The sequence below is a fragment of the Lissotriton helveticus genome, chromosome 7 (assembly GCF_964261635.1).
Source record: "Lissotriton helveticus chromosome 7, aLisHel1.1, whole genome shotgun sequence".
Classification (NCBI taxonomy): Eukaryota; Metazoa; Chordata; class Amphibia; order Caudata; family Salamandridae; genus Lissotriton; species Lissotriton helveticus.
In genome coordinates, this window is record NC_136068.1 from 1,154,673,768 (window position 1) to 1,154,687,633 (window position 13,866).

Below are 13,866 nucleotides of genomic sequence, written 5' to 3' on the forward strand. Positions count from 1 at the left end.
AAACAACTGCACCTCTGTTTATAAAGAAATCGATTGTTTACTTAGCACCCTATTGTCTTCCTCTCACAACATTTTTTTTGAGTTCACGATGGGTTAGATGCCAAGTAGTGCATATTACAATTTCAGCTTTCATTATTCTGCTCTGTTCTCATTAAACAGTTCATAATTCGAGCCAGTGGTTGCAGGTGTAGCCCACAGCACTCATTTATGAGTACTGTAGTTTATTTTTCTTCACACTAGGCCTGGGCAGTAAATTTTGTTCCGCTCGCGGAATTTGCGGAATTGTGTTAATTTTGCGTTCCCTGGAGAACATGAAATTGCCCAAAATTCTGCGTTCGCGAATGCTTTTGCTTGTTCGCATTCTCAAAATGCGTGTTTGTGAGATATTTCCTCCCGAGCACGCAAACAGCGTTGCGAACAGGAAAAAAGCATCGCGAACAGGCGATTTCGCGTGTTCGCAGAATGTCTGTGTGTTCGCAGAAATGTTTTACTATTTTGCAGAGATTTGCGTAACGCGATTACACAAATTCCGCCCACTGCTACTTCACACTTTGCCCCAACACAAGAGAGAGAAAAACGCACAAGGGGGAGAGAACGAGGAAGAGGAATAAAAATGAAGGTAGGAATGGGGAAGCAAGTGTCTGGTGATGGACTAAGGAGGTATGAGATGGATGAAGACTACATGGTATTGGTATTTTGCACCCCAACATTCAATTGTGCTTGTTGCGTACTTATAGCAAAACTTTGGTACACAGCACTTACTTTTTTACAAATTCAGCATTGAATACACACAACTTCTTCCAAATAGTTACCTCTGTATTGCTTTAGCTCCTGAGACAATTGGTGTGTTACAGGAAAATTACCAAAATGTCCTCGGCTTCTGAACACCCAAGTCAGTTTCAGGTGCCATGCCTGCACAACGGCATTCCCAATGTTCCCCACTCCCTGGAATCTCATGAGTAATAAAATATCAAAATCAGCAGGTAAAAAATGGCTGAAAAACAAGATATTACTCTAGGAATATACTATGAAAACAACTATTCTCCTAGTTATTCATATTTTTTTATGGTACAGCTCAAACTACTGTGGTATCCTCGCACATCAGAATTATGCATCTTTGTTGTATCGGTATAGCCATGTGAGGAATCACTGAGCTCATATTCTAGGACCACTCAGAAAAGAAATCTGAAGGTACAAATCCTAAAATTCATACTGGAAAACAGCGATATATGCATGCAGATGTGCTAAAATTGGGAATAGTAGTATAATTCCATGGTCAGGCAAAAATGCATGGAAGAGGCTAGAAATTATATGTTTCTAGACATTTAAAAACTCCTTTTATGGTGTTTTACATCATAAAAGCATACTCAAAATGTGTCTGAAAAAAAGACAGACCTAAATGTTTTCCAGGGTTGGAAAGGAAATACATAATCCATATATTTACTGACTGCATATGGAAACGTGTATGTTCTTGGGGAAATCTATTTTCCCTATAGAAAAAAGAGCAGTTACCACTTCCAAAACACATATCAGATGCACTCATTGTTTCCTCTTTCTTTACGTGCTGCAGGATGAAGAGCAAAATACCATCAATTGTTGTTTTTGTGTTGTGTTGGAAGGTGACCCTTACTGCTCAAAAATAATCATCCCCGCAACGCAGGTTCTCCGGTGAAAGCAGTGGCCCATTTGTACTAGAAAATACTGTTTATCGGACTTCAGTCTTCTTTCGCTTTGCAAAAATATAATAACAGTATTCCACTTAAGAATTATTATTTCATTTACTCATATTTAGGACTGCGTTCCTGTTTTTACTGTATGTTTCTTTCTCTGGCAGGACAAAGAAGGCATTGACAGGAACATTTTCAACCGCGAGAACCATTCAATCATCATACCTACAGTGGTTGTAAGCAAGTTTTATTTTTAATTTGCTATCAATACCGTTTACTACTCTGGCTGCTTTGTCCACTGTAGAAATGTTATCCATCATAGTGGAAAGGCCCTTTCCGTAAGTAGCAACACAGTAATAATAATAATAATAATAAGCAAGCAATGGGAAATGCAATAGGTTTCGCCTATGTGAGTAAAAATAAGTATTTTTTGGGGGGAAGCTTTAACTTGGTGAGCAAAAAAACATGCACCTGGCAACGTTTACCAATCATATTGTAACCCTTTACTACATTTAAGCAAAGCATGAACTGTGTGCAGTCGCGATTTGGAGGGTGGAAAGGATGTGTCCAACCTTATTTTAGCAATAGGAAATAGCGCACTGCATGATGCAAATGCCACCAAGGGGAGATTAGATGGGCAGTGTAAGTAAAAAATACAATCATATGCAGCCAGACATAAAAATCTCCGACGTTCGGGAGTTCGACGGCCAACATCAAGTGAATATGTTAGGTTAAGCAAAACAATAAAAAGCTAATCTGTGCTTAAAAATGACCTTGCTGTTGCTGTATATGCTTATTGTGTAAAATAGTGATATACGACGTTGGACGTGCAACGGGTGTAGAATTTGTGACTTACCAATTTGAAGGTGTAGCATAACTGGTGGTAAATTGAAGCATTGTAGAAGTTTTCAGTGGTGTCTGTATGTAAAACTGCACCACTGTAAAAAATATTTTAAAAAGCAGAGTTGGGCGGAGGAGACTTGACACAAATAAAAATTTGAAAAACATGTTTTTATAGGTTGGGATTTGAGGTGGAGACTGGAGAGGTAGTTTAGCAGTAAAAAACAGCAACCTGCAGGAGGGCGACGGCCAACATACACTAAATTTGTGCAGCCATGGGGAGATTAGGTGAAGTACATAGGACAGGAAATTTGTTATCTGCATTGTTACATCATAAACCTTTTCTTCTCTGCTCCCAGCCCTCTGCGGATTAAGATCCCTTCCATATTTCTCGCCTCAAGAAATTATCGGTTTGGGGACAGCGCGCATATTCTTTAACACGTTTGTAGATGCATGGGTTAGATTGCAGGAATTGTGCAGGTGGAGAGACAGATCTATGAGGGGGCTGAAAGAAGTGCCCAAACTGAATGAATCCCCATAAGAGGGCCACAGCAGGGCTGAGTTGCAGCTGGATGGCATGGAGCTCCATTGAGCTCCAGTGTAGCCTATAGGCCGATGTCCACAGTTTATCTCTGGAGTGTTTTTTCTGTATTTTTTTCTGTGCCTGAATGTGTCAAGCAATTGTCTGCTTTTACTGTCACAAATACACACACATGAGCTGGGATGAGGTGTGTAATGGAGCAGAGAACCCAACAATAAGACGCGGGATGGATAGTTGGAAAGGGGTGGGCTGACGAGGTGTGACAGAAGTGGAAAGTAACAACAGGATGCAGAAAGTGGGGACATCAAGATTTCCAATCTTTAAAGTATGTTAAAACAAATACTGCACACAATACAGCCACCGCTCATTAACTGCATGAATGGGAGGATTAGTGGGGGTGAGACGGGGCCAGGGGTCACATGTGTAAAAAACATGGATGTGGCCGTGCAGGTCAAGGGAGAAGAAACAGACTCGGAGGCAGGTGGGTTAAGCTGAAAATAAAACAGACAATTGAGAGAAAATCAAGAAATAAAAGCCACTGGAACCCATTAGGAAGGAACAAGAAACAAAGGGAAAAACACAACAGGAGTGATGGGGTACGGGTCACCAGTTTGTTCTTAACGGAGGCACGAGCAGCAAGGACAGAAGCAGTCCCCTCATATTCCACTACCTACTCCATTAAACTACACCAAGGGTTCTGTACCATACGTCCACGAGACAGGCATAGGCTTTTCCACCAAACCAAATTTATCTAAGCCATCAGTTAGTGCTAAGAAAGCTGCAATTTATAAAAAGAAATGTATTGCTAGATCCATCTATGCACGTAAAAAGGCTAAAATTGCTAGGTCCCAGTTTTTTAATAGTAGAAGACCGCTGGTCACTTATGGGGCAAAGGAAGAAGTGTCCGAAACAAATCCTTGCACTTTGGGAGGGGAAGTTGACTCTGGTCTACGTAATACTGTGGTAGACCTTACAATGGGAGCCTCTCCAGTTAAGATCGAAGAGAGCCAACCTGAGGGTAGGTTAAGTGGAATTGAGAAAGCTATGGGGGGTGATGAAGAATTTCTTAAAATTGTTTGGAGTACATTAAAACAATTACTCACCCCATTGGAACTTAGGCTTTCTCGTATAGAGAATAACCTACTTGAAATGGATAGGACTATAGTCACTTTGGCTAGTCTTAGCCTAAAAGAAATGGAAGCTAAATTTCCTCAGGGAGTGGATTTAACCCCACAGGCCCAGGTGCCAGTACTTCCGCCTGTGCCCCTACCCATACCTAAACCTTTAGCCGACCTCCCCCCAATACCCAAACCTATTCCAAAGCCCCGTACCACGGTTGCAAACCAAACTACTATCACTCCAAGTTTTACAGCATCAAGCACTCTTCCCTCCCGAAGCATAGCCCATCCCAAACAAAGTTTACAAGCTGTCCCACACCACCTTAAACGGCCAGAATTTGGGAATAGCCTACCCCGGCAGGCTAGTCACCCAAATTTTCGTGGAGGTTATATCGATTTGCCACCAGAAGCTGGTCTCTATGTTACTGTACTAGCTGGAGTACCTGTACTGGGTCCGCAAACACAAGAGAACCATCACTCCCTGAAAAACAAAGTTATTCACTGGCTCAACGAAAACAAACAGCTCCCTAATTATCAAAGAAGTCGAGTACTAATGGTACGTAGAGTACCTTGGGTAGGCCCCACCCGCAAGTCTATTGATGGGGATTGTATAGTAGTATCTTTTGCAGACCCTCACACAGCACAGCATCTCTGTGTATGGTCTTCACAAGATGTCAACCCCTCAATTGTTGTCAGACCCCTTACTTTTTTTTATCCACCTCGGCAGCCTTCTGTGATGGAGGGCTCTTGAACAACTGTCCAAAACACTAGATGGAAAGGCCGAAGGGATGGTGGGCAAAGCCAACATAACTGGTGGCAAGGCGTGCCCACTTCCAACATGTTTGGCTATTTGGAGGAGGTTGATTGACTCGGGGGAACTGATGTCATAATGCCCACTGTGGAACCCTCTTCCCCACAGGTAATTGTTACATCCACCTCCTTGGTAAAGTGCACAGATTGTTTGACCTCTCTTAAAGGCTCTGGTTTAAAAGAGGACTCTGTTAATATCCCTACTAAGATCAGGACAGGGGGGTTGGAATTATCGCAGACTTGTCCTTCTAATGGTAAAGATGATCCAATCAGGGTGATCTCATGGAATATTGCAGGGCTAAAGGGTCGCCTGGACAACGATGACTGGGTCGATTTTATTGACTCATATGACATCATCGTTTTCCAGGAAACATGGTCAACAGTCCCCCTATTTAGAGTAGGCTACCTAAATTTTTATAAACCCGCCACTCGGGGTGCTAGGGGTAGGGCCTCAGGAGGCCTTACGGTGTGGATTAAAAATAATTTGGGTTTTTGTGTCAAGGAGATTCTGGTAGAAAATGTCGACCTCCTATGTATTAGCCTGAGTAAAGTTAATACTAAGGATTTTCTCCTAATTGATATCTACGCCCGAGGCTGTCAGGGTGGGAGGAAGCAAACAGTCCTGAATGATCTAGAACAACTTCTGAAGAATTTTAAAGGCGATCAATTTGTTATAATAGCAGGCGACCTGAATAGCTCATTTGAGCCTATCCTCACCTTGGCAGAAGATGTGGGAATTGAAGAGGACACTGCCTGGAATATTCCCCCGTTAACTATAAGCAAGGGTGTGAAGGGATCTGAGGCAGCATTACACTGGTTGGGTTTCTGCCTGGAGTGGGGTCTTCGGGCAGTAAATGGCCGCACTCCTTCTGATAGCTCAGGGACACAAACCTTTGATAATGGTCTCAGTACTAGTCGCATTGACTATATATTGGTCAATATTGAATCCTGGTCACACGAAATAGATATGGTGGTAGAGACTAGGCCAGAGAGTGATCATAACCCTCTCTCTTTGGGAGTCAGGGTTCCTGGACTGGGTGTTCGCCAAATGGAAACAAATCTCTTAACGTCTGATTTAGTCCTGTGTGACAACAGACGTCGAGTCAGATGGTCTAGAGTCATAGATGACCCTGTGGTTATTTGTAAAATAGAGGAGTTGGTTCTTGATGTAAGGGGCAGGATGTCCTCATTATCCCCTTCTGGTGGGGTTGATCCTACAATCATTGACCTACATGAGAAGTGCTTTATGGATCTCAAAAATTTCCTCACTAAGCCATCAAACAATAAAAATGTTAAAGTGCATAAAAGATGGTATACTAAGAGCTGTAGAGGTGCTCACAGCAATTTAATAGCGGCTGTCAAATCAAGGATCACTGATGACATTAGGAAAGCCAGGCAGCTCTATAAACAAGCACTTTGGGCAGCTAAGCGGGATTGGGATGATTCCTATTGGCGAGATCTCCTTAAAGCCTGTGAGTCATCAACTCAAACGAAATTTTGGAAGACAGTTAGATGGGGCAGGGACCCGGACCCCCAAACAGTGGTTAACCATGTTTCAGCTCAGGACTGGGTTGAATTTTTTTCAGCCCAATTTAAAGACACTAGTGCTGTCCATGAACCGTTAACTGCACCTGTGATGAAGACAACACCACTAAATTTGGGGGATAGTCTCATATTTTCTGCATCAGATACTGTACACGCCCTTGACTCTGTCCAGTCTGGCAAAGCCCCAGGCCTAGATGCTATACCAGCGGACCATTTTTAAACTAAATCTCGATCTTTGGGTCCCTTACATCACGCTACTGGCAAATAACATCGCAGCAGGGGCAAGGATCCCGCAATCCTGGAAAGGGGCTGAGATACTACCAGTATATAAAAAAGGGGATCGTTCAACGCCAAATAATTATCGGCCCATTAGCCTGATAGACTCGATCCCAAAAATAGTATCGAGGATGGTCCTAGTAAGAATCCAGGGGTGGATCGAGCAGAATAATATACTTTCCTTTATGCAGGCAGGGTTCAGATTGGGTACCAGCACCATAGACCAGGTGTTTCGACTTACCATGCTTTATTGGAAGGTGGTTTTTTTGGGCGGTGGAGTTATTTACGCCGCATTTGTCGACCTTAAGTCGGCTTTCGACTTAGTCCCAAGGGTGAAACTATGGGAGTCTCTTAGACTAATGGGTCTTCCCCTAGAAATCCTGGGATTAGTCCAGCGATTACATGAGGATAATTTTGCTCAGGTAAGGTGGGGGAGACAGGGTCAGGTGACCGACAGGTTTCCTGTCCAACGAGGGGTGCGTCAGGGCTGTGTTTTGGCTCCTACCCTGTTTCTCTTATTTATCAACCAGGTAGTCCAATTTTTTAATAATATACAGACTGATGCACCTACTCTGGGCGGATCAAAGTATCCCATGTTAATCTTTGCAGACGACACCCTGCTCCTCTCGAAAACTAGGAGCGGGTTACAGGTAGCCCTGAATAGATTTTCAGAGTTCTGCAAAAATAACGACTTACAGATCAATGCTGACAAAATGAAATTTATGGTCTTTTGTAAGAAAACCCCTCCTAAAAGTTCGGTTACTTTGAAGGGTATCCAGATCGAGCAGGTCAAGGTCATGACGTACTTGGGTGGGACCCTTGATCACCAACTTAGCTGGAACCCTCAACTGGAGACTTCAAAACTTAAATTTACTCGCCTCACAGGTTGTCTATTGCAAGAACCCAAAAAATCTCTTACCAAACGCATTACTCCTGCCCTAAAAATATATGATGCCAAGGTCAATGCAGCAACCTTGTATGGAGCAGACGTATGGGGGTATAAGGATTTGACAGGTTTGGCCATTGCACAGAACAGGTTCCTTCGGAACCTGGTAGGACTTCCACAATCCTCACCCATTAAACCACTGCTATTAGATCTCGGCTGTAGACCTCTAGATGAGCTGGCACAATTTTGTCTAGTGGCACTATGGCGTCGGCTTTGGACGACTCCAGAGCTTAGCCTTTTTGCTCACGAATTAGAGGAGATCAAAACATTGTGGGGTGCTCAAAAAATCCCTTGGCTTAGGGAAGTCAAACATATCTTGCATAAAATGGGACTGCCCGAGTTATGATCAAACCCTGGGGGCTGCAGCTTTCCATCTAAACTCGAGTTTAAGGACCTTTTTTGGGCTTGGAAAAAATCTATACTGGTCACCCAATCCTCGGACAAAAATTTAACTGGTCTATTTTTAACACACAAGGTCATTCCGTCCCTTGAGCCCTACTGGGATTTGATTTGTAAAACGCTCGACCGTAAACTGTATCACCAGTTTCGTATTGGTACATTGCCTATCAATTCTTTTACTGTAAGGTGGGAGATGAAAGCAAGTAACAAATGTTTTTGGTGTCCCGACCAGGAAGAAAGCATTGGCCATCTATTTTTTGCATGCCCTGCATATCGTTCCCCCCGAATTAAATGGTTGAGACCTGTATGTTCAACCTTAGATTGTGGGGGACATCGAGAAGCCCTGCTGAAACTACGAGATATTAGATCTGAAATGTTTGTGGTTTGTGTAGCCAAATTTTTGGGTTGGGCGTGGTTGATCCGCACCAAGAAATTGAACCTTTTTTAAAATTGATTGTTATGATTACATATATCTGCTTGTATTATGTTTTATTAGCCAAAGGTGGATTGTTAGTGGTATTCTTAATTATATTTGTACTGTATGTCGTCTTTTATGAATTTTATTCGAAATAAAGACTAAATGATGATGATGGGGTACGGGGTTGTGGGATCTATAACTATGCCAAGCAGTGATGAGAGGGAGGTTGTAGGGAGGACAGGGCAAACAGCAATAAATACTTGCAGGATGAGATGGTTGGATAGAGAGCCTGAAAAACAATGCAAAATGAAAACCAGCATCAAGGGGATTGCTTACCAATGGGACAGGAAAGCGAATCATGCAAGTCTGTAGTCAATGCTTCTTGAGCTGGAATGTGGATATGTTGAAACCAGGGAGACACAATCCAGAACACTTCTTACAGCATGAACTACCAATAAGGTGAGGCTCAATGAAAGCACAATGCAGAACATATCGGAGAGAACCATGCCACACATGCCAACAATTGAGAACACATAAGACAATTTAGAGACTACAGCTGGGGGTGGAGGATGCATTATAAGGGAGAAAATTAAATACTTATACTTATTTTTGAGCTTATAAAATGAAAACAAAATCATGTTTAAATCAGCATGTGTACCAGGTGGAGCCCCCCACACATCCATAGACAACCTTACAAAATGTAGGACGCTCAGCTCTAGAACATGCGTAGAGACAATCCTCACAAAACAGAGTTTATTTAAAAGGGCAAGTTCAGGCACATGTTTTTTTTATAAAACATAAGGCACTCATTCAAAAGTCAAAACCATGCAAGCCCCATCCTAAGTCCTAAATCATAAAACAGCAATTACTTCTAGATGTTCAGACAAAAAACTGTGCAGAACCCTCACAGAAGATAGAACAGTAATTTGGCCCTGACCAAATGTATGAATTTAATTGTGTGAACTGCAAGCCACATGTCAATGGATTAGTATGTGATGGTGTACATCCAACACCACCTACCGCCTATTATTGTATAGTCAGGAACTAAGATAGACACAATATAATTAATACATTAAATATGCTAGCGCAGGATGCTGAATGCTCACGCTGAACACCGAATACATGAGTGTCATAGAAGAATCTCCAAAATATGAAGAGAGTAAGATATGAGATATGAGAAAAGTGCTTCTGTACGCGGCTGGGCTCCGACGACTGGACGAGGTGTCAGAGGAGGCCTGTGGACGGTGGGGCGTTCCTGGCGATCTGGGGCTCCCCGTGTGCTGCAGGGTTTGCGAAGGTCTGGAGGGGCCCACCTCCTGGGAGAGAAGCCTTGTGTGCGGGGCCTGCACCACCCCGGGCCGCAGTGAAACTGTCTCAGCACCGGCTGCGAGACCGACTGGGAGGACGACCTTGAGGGGTGCATCGACCTGCGAATACTGCCTAGAGGCGCACACTGGTGAGCAGCTGGACCTGTACAGCGGACCACGGTGCCCCCGTTCCCCCTTGCTCCCTCCCGCTCCCAAAAGCGATGAAGAGGGGCCCTGGGAGAAGGCCAGAGTCCCTGAAACATCGGGACCCGAAGGGCTTGCGGTGTGTACGGTGAGTGCCTGCGGAGGGAAGGGCAGCCAGGCTGGGAGAAGATTAAGATCTGCTGGGGACACGGTCGGAGGTGACCCAGATTGGGAGCTTAGACCTGGGAAGGCCATAAGTGGCATCTTCTGTCTAGTCACATCCTGAGGGGCCTGGGAATACGTGGGGGCCTAGACTGATGAACGCCTTGAGCAGTGGTGTCCTGTGTGGAGTAGAGAGTGCCTGAGATGGATGTGGGTGTCCTCTCCTCCTCCCACTCCCCCTGACTCCCCGGCCTGGACCGGATGAATAAACTGTAGGGCTAGGACTAAATAGAAGCCTCAGGAGGTCTCTCTCAGAGCTGGGTGCGCCTGCCTGACTGAGCTGGGCACCTAGCTGAAGTTTTTCAATTCAACAAGAGACACCCCTGTATATCCTTGCCGAAAAACAACAGATATGGGTAAAGACAGAGAACTGAAACTGTCGCGACAGGGCAGGATGGACCATTACACAAATGTTATCACCCCCCACCCCGGAGGAGCGACCGCCTGCCTGATCAGACACGCTCCTGCAGGTGATTCAGGTCTCCAGGATGACACTTGAAGGGAAAACAGGTGAAATGGGCACGAAGGTGACGCTCCTGCGCCAGGACCTGCGGAACTTAGCAGATAGAATCATGGAGTCAGAAACCAGGCTGGGAGAGGCGGAGGATACGATACAAGAACTGCGTAAGGGCATGACAGAGCTGCAATCCTCCCACAAAGGCTTACTGTGGAGGGTGGATGACGGGGAAAACAGAGTTCGTCGTAATAACCTCTGCTTTGTGGGCTTTAGAGAGGGAATTGAGGGAACAAACATGCAAGAATTTCTTCACTCCTAGCTCCTACAGACCTTCCCGAAGGACAAATTCTCTGCCTGCTTTGTTATAGAAAGGGCCCACAGGGCGTTGATGGCCCACCCACCTGTAGGAGCGCAACCACGATCAGTAATAGCCCGGTTTTTGAACTTCTTGGACAGGGACAAGATCCTCCAGGAAGCCAGGAAGCTTTGGGAGATCCAGCATGAAAACATATGCTTAATGATCTTCCCTGACTACAGTAGGGATGCCCAGAAACAGAGGCGTACTTTTGACGCAGTAAAGCCAAACTGAGAGAGCATAAGATCCAATATATGCTGCTTTTTCCAGCAAAGTTGAAGGTGCTGTTCCTGGGCCGATCCCATTTCTGTCAAACCCCGGAGGAGGCGTGGCACTGGCAGGAGGAGCGACTCGCCTTGGGATGGTCGAGGGTGCCGCCGCGCCATAATGGGTCATCGGAGGGGGAGGTTGAGTGGTCGCCGGGTCTACAGAGGCTGCTGAGACCCCGACAGGGCAGCAAGGATCAACTTATGGAGCGACTCCCCACCCCTCAAAATAGGAGGGGATTTCAACGATGTTATGTCCACCCCCTTGGACCGCTCGGGGAACGGTACTGATTCACTCCCAAATACTCAGCTGGCTGGGCTGATGATACCCTCAGACTAATGGATGTACGGTGAAGACTTTATCCAGATACCAGCCATTACTCCTACTATTCTGGGGCACATAGGGTGCACTCCAGATTAGATTATGTCTTTCTCCCGAGGAGTGAATGTGGTAAAATCTATGAGGCTGAGTACCTGGCGCATGGAATCTCGGACCACTCCCCCTTGCTGGTTAGGGGAGGGGGAGACCCCGGGCGAGGCAGGGGGGCTGGAGGCTGTCGGATGGGACCTACAGAATAAGGAGGTGTTACAGGGACTCCAAATGGACACGAAAGTGTACTTTGCAGAAAATTCTGGTTCGGTACAGTTGGGGGTTGTAGTATGGGAAGCCTATAAGACAGTACTCCGCAATATGGCCCAAAACCGAATAGCTTGGGAAAAACTGAAGGAACAGGAGGAGATACTCACTTTGGAAACCCAAATTTTGACACTAGAGCAACGCTACTTTATAGGTAAGGACATACAGGTCCTATGACAATTAACAGACATGCAACAACACTACAGAGCCATAGTTACAGAAGAGGCTAAAACGCAGGCACTGGCAACCCTTCATAGGTTGTATGATGTAGGGGCTAAGTCGGCAAGCTATTGGTCTGGCTCAGCCACAAGAAAGCAGAAGCCCGATGGATAGACAACGTGGTGGATCAGCGGGGACAGATGCAAAAAGGCGATGCACAAATAGTGCATACATTCGCTTCCTATTTTAGAGATTTTTATGAGGCCAGGGAGTTGGGTTCTCAGGCGCAGATCTTAGCATATCTAGGCGCTATCCAAACCCCAAGCTTAGACGATGACACGAGGGAGGGACTGGAGGCGGACATAATGGTGGATGAACTGAAAGAAGCAATAACTAAATTACGTCCGGGAAAATCCCCTAGTCCGATTGGACTCCCAGCGAAATTTTATAGGAAAGGGGTAGATCTTAGCACTATTTCGAGACGCGGCCCAAGATGGTATCCTGCCTCTCGATCTTAGGATGGCTACGATTGTTCCCATCCACAAACCAGGGAAGCACCCCGACGAGTGCACATCCTACCACCCAATCTCCCTTCTCAATATAGAGGTCAAACTACTAGCGACCATTTTAGCCCTACGTCTACGCCAGGTAATATCGGGATTGGTACATCAACACCAGACGGGCTTCCTACCAGACCGAGTGACTAGACAGAACTTGAGGAGGACCCACAACTGGCTCATGAAGGTCCAGGACCGTGATGATCCCCATATGTTCCTCTCCCTAGATGCAGAAAAAGCGTTTGACGCGGTACAATGGCCCTTTCTGGAGGCGGCTCTAGTCAAGTTCGGTATTGGTCCTAAATATCGACATTGGGTCGGTCTCCTGTATACGGACCCTCGAGCTCGGGTTAAAGTGAATGGATTGTTGTCTGAAGACTTCCCGATTAGACGGGGAACCCGGCAGGGGTGCCCTTTGTCCCCCTTGTGGTTTGCCCTCACAATCGAAATAGAGGCGTATGAGATCCGGCAGAGAGGGGAGATACAGGGTTACAAATTACGCCGACTTATGTGGGGGAAGAAAAGGTCTCGCTTCATGCAGAAATTATTTTGTTATATGTTACACATCCGGATGACACAATCCCAGCACTGTTTGAGCTCTTGGGCAGGTATGGCTCCCTCTCGGGCTATGCCATAAACTGGCATAAATCGGCCCTATGCAGCCCACGGGTCAGGGAGACGTGACCTCCTCTCCCAGGGGCACTGCAGATAGCAGAGATGGGATTCAAGTATCTGGGGATCTACCTTACCACAGATAGAAAACTCTCATATCATTCATTCAAAGGGTCATAAGGAACTTTGCAGCTGACGGCCAGAGACGGAAAGCACTCCCCATCACGATCCTGGGACGAGCTGCGATGTTGAAAATGATCCCCTTGCCCCCCTTTCTGTATGCCCTCCAGAATGAGTACTTTCCCCTCCACAGACAGACATTCTGGGTGATAGATGGGGAATTAAGTTCTCTGCTGTGGCAGGGGAAACAACCAAGGATCGCGCTAGGAACGCCGCAGCGGAACCAATATAATGGAGGGATATCCCTACATGACATTGAGGCCTATTACTGGGTGGAGCATCTGGCACTGGTGAATGACTGGATCCCCGTCCCCGCAGATCACCCATCTTATAGGCTAGAGAAATATACCATTGCACACCACTCCTGCTTACATTTTCTGTACAGGGTTCAAGGTAGGAGACGCCTCTTC

General features: G+C 45.6%; 1 protein-coding gene across 1 annotated transcript in view; it reads left to right on the forward strand.

Annotated features, from left to right (window-relative positions):
* LOC144770057 (ATP-binding cassette sub-family A member 10-like) overlaps positions 1 to 13,866 on the forward strand; it is a 1,719,125-nt gene that overhangs the window by 1,451,659 nt on the left and 253,600 nt on the right. Inside the window, exon 27 of the mRNA XM_078654288.1 lies at positions 1,835 to 1,903. Coding sequence (XP_078510414.1) covers positions 1,835 to 1,903 — 69 coding nt within the window. The remainder of the gene's footprint in view (positions 1 to 1,834; positions 1,904 to 13,866) is intronic.